We start from the raw sequence: 7,755 nt of genomic DNA, 5'->3' as shown, positions 1-7,755 counted from the left end.
CAGGCCCACATGTCAGACACCCTGCTCCTTCCCTATCTTCGAGTCCCGCGGCCGCCCGTCGCCGTCCTCCGCCTGCCACCGCAACGGCTCCTCCGCATGCCGGGGCTCGCCCACCCGCCGTCGCGACGGTTGGAGGAGCCCATCGCCCCATCCGGCGCCCGGCGGCCCTGCCGGCAACCAGCAAGGTACGTCGAGATTCGATCAGTTCTGCCGAGTGCAAACTTCCCAAATGAACTCTTGCTTCCCGTCCCTCCTTAAGATCGAAATTCGATTCCTTAATGGAGTATATGCGTTCGCGAATGTGCTACCGGAATTTTGCAGACACTAGTTTGATGTACGTTGGAATTTATGGGGACAGACGGATACTGCAGCCAAGGTGTTCGTTAGAATGCCCGCCTCGTATTTTCCATCTCGCGAAAAGAAGCGATGATTATTGGATGGTCCACGTCCACCTCCTTTCCGTGTGAAAACTTGAATGTATAAAGTATTTACAGAAATAGTCCCCTCTACAAGGAGTGTATAGCCTTGATTTTTCCTGGAAAACTACAGTACTATATGATAGACCGAGACAGGTGATGCCCGGAAGGGTGAAGCATAAGACAGACTGAAACTTTACTTGATTTTGCATCCATAGGAAGCTCCACACACCCAAAGTTCAGCCAGGCTTTCCCCGCGGTTAGTTGTGGATCTTTGAGATTGGAAGGTGATCTTTGCTCAGCTTGGAACTAGCTTGATCCACTTAATGACATTCTACTTTTATCTCCCCTGTGAATGGTTTGTGGACCAATATGAGTCAGTGACGTTGCCTTGTTATTATGTGTGAATCCACAGCTTATATTGTTGTTCTTACTGTCTGGTGGTAGCTGGTCACTCTGTGTTCGAACTGAGTTGCACAGTCAATGTTGTCTGCTTCTCTATATCACTGCAGTTTCCGTGTTCATTGCTGTTTTGATCTCCTTGTTCTTCCTGTGAATCTCCATTTTCTCCTTGTTGCCCGTGTACACATTCATTTTGATCGTCTTCTTTGCTCCATGCATTTTGTTGATATTTTTTGTAGAGGTTCATCAGCATGGCTACAGCAAGGGAACAGGTTGTCACAATCCCAGTTAGGAGGAATAACCCCCCAAAACTTTCAAAAGTGATTGCGCCTGAACCATCAATTTTATCCTCATGTTGATGGCTGTTTTGATATATCCATTTCTTTTCAATTTCATTGATACTATCTTCTCCTGTTATGTTGAGTATTACCCTTGACATTTCAGCTCTTAGTGGTGATTGCTTGGGAAGCGCCTGATTACCAAAGAGATCATTATTATAAGCTTGCACAAGCTAACATACAGAGAATTCTATTCATCATAATATCTGACTATAAAAGCCTGAAAAGTAAAATTTCCATTGGGCTGAATATTCTTAGCTAACAAGATATAATGGAAGATGGTCAATGATGGTGTTGCTTAGCAGCAGTACCATACTTTCACACAATCATACTGAAAGTTGCTCAAGCAGTACAAAAATCCAGTAATCTGACCATAGGGCCTGTTTTCAGGTTTAGTTTGTGGTTGTTGTGTTGTGATGTACTCCTAGTGTCAAAAAACGTCTTATATTTTGATACGGAGAGAGTTACTTATTTTTGAAGTTGCTTTAAGAAGGAAGTTGTGAAAAGTCTATTACTCTGTTTGATAAATCAGACTAGAGTTAGATATAGTGTTATCGAATGGTTGACCTCCCACATTACATCTCATATGTTCTCGAATGCAGATTATGCAATTCGTTTTAGAAGAGATAAAACAGACTAACTAAACGCCAAGGTTATCTAGAAGCAACCCATCCAACCGAGATTATTTATCATAAAAATGAATGGCTTAAGGGGGTGAAGTCCCTCTGTGCTTATATTTTGATACGGAGAGAGGCTCCTGGAAATGTGACCACGAAGGGTCGATCCCAGGCTGGTGGCAAGACCACCAGCACGGCTACCATCCAAGCTATTGCTTGGTCTCCAAGATTATTTATCATAATCCACTGCAGTGCCAAATGGAAATATCAGCTCATATACTTTTTTTGATAGAAAATGGATGGATCCATTTTTATGCTATATTGTTGTATATGGTAGTTAAGCTTACATTGATGATCCCCATAGGGTGCGGTCAGTGAGAGTTCATTATTGGGGACAGACAGACTAGAAAAGGGCATCGTTTTCACTTTGACATTTATCTCCACCCTTTCCAACTTTTCATCAGTCAACTGGAAGATACATTATTCATCGTATGCTATTAGATAGCCTCACTATTTCTATTTTTATTTCGTAACTTCGAATTTGTATATAGCAATCTTAGGGGTCATGGTATGTAGAATTGAAGGAGACACATGAGCATAACATTTTGCTTGACTTGTAGCAAACTTCAAGGCAGATCTTTTATTCAAGAGATTAAAACAAAGCACCCTAGTGAGTGTAGTTAAACTTACAAATGCAAAACCTGCACTCTTGTAGATAGGTCCCACCATTGTGTAACCTTTGCTGTACTTTGCAAGAAACAGTTTGATGTAGGGGATTTCATGTACAAGCGCAGCAATGCCACCATCTTTGCTTCCTTTAGAAAGAGCAGCAGCGAAATCTTCCTGTGTTTCGTAGGGCCTCATCTTTGATTTTTCAAAACCAATATCCACCAGTAGACCCTCTATATAGGAACCACGGTGGAACCCTACATATTCTCCTTTCCTCTGGAGTTCATGAACATCAGTCACTGTCGGTGAAAGCTGCTGTACAGTCAGCATTGATGCAAAGCTTGCTGTATAACTTGATGTAAGTACCAGAAAAACAAACATCCATACAAGTAGAACAATTCTGGATAGAAATCGTTCCAGCTTCTCCTCTGCAATAACGATGAAGATATTATTGAGACAGTAAACAAACTTGAAAGCTGGGATACTGCAATGCATAACATTCCAGGACTTGATTGGGATACTGCAATGCATGCCATTGCAGGACTTGCTTGAAAGCATATGCAATATCTATTTCTTGATATGATAAATGCAAGTCTCACCATCATTTTTTTTTTCAATTGACGCTATAAATTTTTTCCTTTAGTGAAGCACAATTATGAAGAACAGATGTATTGCTTTCATGTTTCTAAAGCAGATACGTACTAGCATTAGTTCATCCCCAGCTAGATTTGAACTAAAACCATAACAATAATTATGGAACGAAGGGAGTACTAATTAGACAGATCTAGGTTCTTATGCTGAGAAACATTAAGATAAGTTTAACTAAAATGGGGTCATACAGATGATTTTCTTTCCTAAAAGTTGTGGAGGTGCAGTTTAGTTAGATCACTGCAGTAATCTTTTTTGAAGGAATCTTTCGGCGCTTCTTATTTTCATGTAGTGCAACGTATACTTTGTCTATGCAACTGAAATACTTGTTCAAAATTAAGCAAAGATCTAGGAAACTGTAATGTTTACTCAACTCTCTTCAAAAATGGAGAAGAACATTGTAATCCCCACTTGTTTGAGTGAAAAGGGACCATGTACATGTTGATTGCCATTTAGATACTCCAGAAGCCAGGCAACAACTCCTGTGTAAATAAAGAATATGATGCTTCCAAACCACATTCCAGTGCTCAATGGTTTCAAGAAAATCCACATATTCTTGATCATGTTTTCCTTGACTGGAACAATCATCCCTACTCCAGATTCTGTGTACGGTACAGTGAAGTCGACATACAATGATCTATTGTACCTTACAGTAATATCTCCAACCGCTATGTCGTATTTCTGCAATGGCATGAATCAGCTTCATATATTTGAGAAATAAGAAAGTGATGATCTACTTCTAAGAATGATTAAACACTGGAAGTAAATTGTTCAATAAGAGGAAAATATTTTAGCATGCAAAATAGACTTTTGATTTGCTTTGAGAAAAACAAAATACAATGAGCCTTTCTATCTGACATCCTTCTATGTAAAATAAAATAGGAGCCTGGTTTTAATTGCAGAACAAAACACTGGATGAAATTGTGGAACATAGTTAATATCTTGTAAAATGTTTTAGCTACTAGAGTTTTCTTCTTAACAGTGGAATGTATGCAGCTTCTAGTTTCTGCAATGGTAGATTAAGAAATTGAAACCAAATCTTTCGTAATGTATTTCTTACCTGAAGATAAACTTGATAAATAAAATCGTTATAGCTTCCTGTAGTTGCTGTATCAGCTGTGTCAAATGCCAGGTACTCATAAGTAAGTGCAAAAGGTAGCCTCTTTATTGCCTCCTCAAATATGTCAACTGAAAGGCCACTCGCACTTGTTACATTTGTAACAGGATCTCTGAATGTCTTTATAAACTCTGGGCAATTGCTCGTGTGCACACCGACTCTAAGCTTCTTACCATTTATAGGAATTTCCCAGCCCCTCGGTATTTCAGTTGACTCTCCTGGCCAAATTACAGGATTTAGATCAAGCATTGAGGCTGATCCTGTTGTTTTTAAGCCATTTTGATTCAACTGCCGTGACAGTCCACTTTTGACACTCCAAAACCCGATTTCTCTCCAACCTCTCCCAACCACATTTATTATTTGGAACACAGAAACTTTAAGCTGTTTGTCTGTAAGGTCAAAGTCGCCACTTATACCTCTAAACTTATTTTGTACAATTGCTGCTAAGAGTTTTGGACCATTTGGGGAAATAACCATGGATTCCAAGCATGTGGAGTTCTTAATGGACCATGGTTGCTTATTTGGGGCACTGGATATCCCAACCTTTTCTGCTGCCTGTGCTAATGCCCATATCGTATCATAGGCCCGTAGTCCAACAATGCTTAGCTTATTGAAGGGTGATTCATCTGGGTTATCCTGTTGGTACATTCTGTTCCACCTTATGGAGAAACTATCAAGCTCTTTTGATTTGGGGACATGGTACCTTACTCCCAGTACACCATTCATCACCTCGGTCACACTTGGATTGAGTGAGTCGATGATGTTTGCTACTCCGTTTGTAGTAATCCACGCAAATCCTTTGTCCATCATCCCTGCCTCTTTGGCCTTTGTAAAAAGAAGGTAAGTCATCGTGGATGACATATGAACAATAAACACCCTTGTTTGCATTGTCATCAACTTATAGAGTTCTTGCATCATGATTTCACTTGTTGCTGATGGGGGGATAACACTCTGATACGGGACATGAACATCACTCTCTTGAAGTGCACTAATGAGGTATGGTAGAATGCCTCTACCATAGTCAGTGTTTTCATATACTAGCACCACTTCTCTCCATCCATAGGCTTTTACAAGCGAGGCAATGCTATTCACCTGAGCTGAGTCATTCAATGTTGCACGCACAAAATATGGCATAGTATCTGAAGTGAGAGAGGGGCTTGTTGCTGTGAAGGATACTGTGGGGACTTGGGTTATATTTCCGATCTTGGAGATGAATACAGCTTCTGATGATTTCTGGGGACCAATGATGGCTTGCAGTTTGTAATTATCCAGTAATTCAATCGCTTTTGAAATTGCATAAGGAAATTTCAGTCAGATGATATTAGTTTAATAATGTAGAAACAACATCATAACACATAACAAAGCATATATATATATATATATATATATATATATATATATATATATATATATATATATATATATAATGGTGAGTTTAGGTTTTTGTGTGTTCGTGTTGCTTGTGATGTTTTCTATTTTCTTGATCATTTGACACCTGTTTGCCTAAGCCTTATACGACTCCTATAACTAAGACTGCTTTTATCCTTGATGAAATGATAACACAGACTCTGTTTACATGTTCTTTCATTTATACTCCTAATACTATCAAAGGGGGTTTGATTTGACTCATTTGGAGAATTATGTCACTATGTAGGTTATGGTTTGCAATTTACAATAAACATATGTTTTCTCGATCTGTGATTTTTATAGACTCTGCTTGGCTTACCATTAGGGTTTTCCTACTAGGGAACTGATCAAATGCTAATCTGAATATGACTCTTGTTTAAGGTGACAAATGCTTCATAACTCTAAATAATTTAAGTATGACTCTTGTTTAAGGTGTCAAATGCTAATATAAATATGTTTTTCTTGTTTAAGGTGTCAAACTATGGACTTCCGTTTTCCTCTTTTTATTTAGAAAAAAGTCCATTTTACTACCCTGAATAAAGTGGGTGGTTCACTTTACCCCCTGATCTATGTTTCGGTTCCTATACCCCCCTAAACAATCTCATACCGGACAAAAAATCAGCCTAGGTGGTTTACCCAAACCAGATGATGACGTGGACACAGTCAAAGGTGGTATTTGACCTGCCGGTGGGTCCCACTCGTCAGTTTTTTAAAAAAACAAAGAAATAGAAAAAATAAAAAAGGGGTGCCCCCTACTGCAGTAGCAGCCAGCCACAGCGGCGGCAGCCGGTGCGCGCGGAGCAGGCAGGCGGCCGTGGCGGGCGGAGCCGGCGCGCGCCGAGCGGGGAGGCCGAGCGCGGCCAGGCGCAGCGACGGGTTCGCGCGCACGAGGGCAGAGCGGCACGGACCGGCTTGGGCACGAACTGGGCTGCGCGCGCGAGGGCAGAGCATGCGTGGTCGGAGTCGGTGTGCGTCGAGCGGGGGAGGCTGGGCGCGGCCAGGCTCAACGATGGGTTCGCACGCGCGAGGGTAGAGCGACGCGGATCGGCTTGGGCGCGGACAGGGCCGCGCGCGCGAGGGCAGAGCGGGGGCGGTTGGAGCCGGCGGGCGGCCGGGGACGACGGCGCGAGCAGCGCGCGAGGGCGGCTGGGGTCCACAACGCAAGCTTGGGGAGGAGGCGGGGCGGCGCAGGCGCACGGCCGGAGCGGCGACGGGGCGGACGGCGAGGCGGCGTAGCCGTGGGAAGAGGCGGGCCAGCGCGGGGTGGAGCAGGTGGCGACGCGGCTCGTCGGCGGGGTCGCGCTGGAGCCGGAACCAAGCGCGAGGGGGTGACGGGGATGCCCACGCCCGACCTGACACCGAGGTCAAAACCACCGTTGACTAGTGCCACATCAACAGCGGGTGGAGACAAACCAGCCAGGGGTGGTGTTTTGTCTGGTTTTGGTTTGTTTGGAGGGTAGAAGGAGCCAAAAAATAGATCATGGGGTAAAGTGAACCACCCACTTTATTCAGGGTAGTAAAATGGACTTTTTTCTTTTATTTAAAGTCCTTCCGTTTTCCTGAATCCTGACAACTTAACTTTGACATACACATACCTGCTGATGCAGCCTTTACATCACTGGCCATGGAATCCCTGAAATGGAGGACAAGCTTTGTGCTGTAAATCTGGTGGACCGCGTAGAAGTCTTTGACGGCCAGTGAAATGCTGGCTCGTGCTACTTTTCCCACCAGCGAGCCCAGATTGAGGATCACTCCGACATGGAACTCGGCTGCTTTGCCGGTGGTGGTGTTCTGAGCTACGCCGGGATCGACAAGGAGCAAGAGGAAGAGGAAGAGGATTGCTCGGGGAGTTCTCTCCATTCCGTGGTGCTGAGATGCACTGCATTGCACCCTTTTATGTAGGATTCCGCTTGTTGAAGATTTTTCGGCTTAATAATGGTGACAATGGTGACATGGTGTCACTGGTCAAACTGAAAGTTGCAAGGCAAATCCGCTCAGCTGTGACAGATTGGTTGTCTATTACCAGCATCTTTCGTCGTGCACTGTTTCTTTCTTGACTTTGGTGTTCATTTGCAGCTAAATTACCGGGAATGTCAACCGGAGTTGCCTCTGCATATAGTAGTTAGCTAAGAACATACTCC

General features: G+C 43.1%; 1 protein-coding gene across 1 annotated transcript; it reads right to left on the bottom strand.

Annotated features, from left to right (window-relative positions):
• Positions 1 to 392: 392 nt before the first annotated feature.
• On the bottom strand, positions 393 to 7,474 carry LOC125543469 (glutamate receptor 2.8). The gene is given in 6 exon segments (XM_048706836.2): positions 393 to 873; positions 875 to 1,290; positions 2,464 to 2,870; positions 3,465 to 3,771; positions 4,151 to 5,490; positions 7,210 to 7,474. Coding segments are annotated over 6 exon segments (2,883 nt in total). The 3' UTR covers positions 393 to 725.
• Positions 7,475 to 7,755: the final 281 nt, after the last annotated feature.

This window comes from Triticum urartu, chromosome 5A, assembly GCF_056163025.1.
Source record: "Triticum urartu cultivar PI428250 chromosome 5A, HENAU_Tu73, whole genome shotgun sequence".
Taxonomy (NCBI): Eukaryota; Viridiplantae; Streptophyta; class Magnoliopsida; order Poales; family Poaceae; genus Triticum; species Triticum urartu.
The sequence above is the reverse complement of the archived record's forward strand: the minus strand, read 5'-3'. Positions and strand labels throughout refer to the sequence as shown.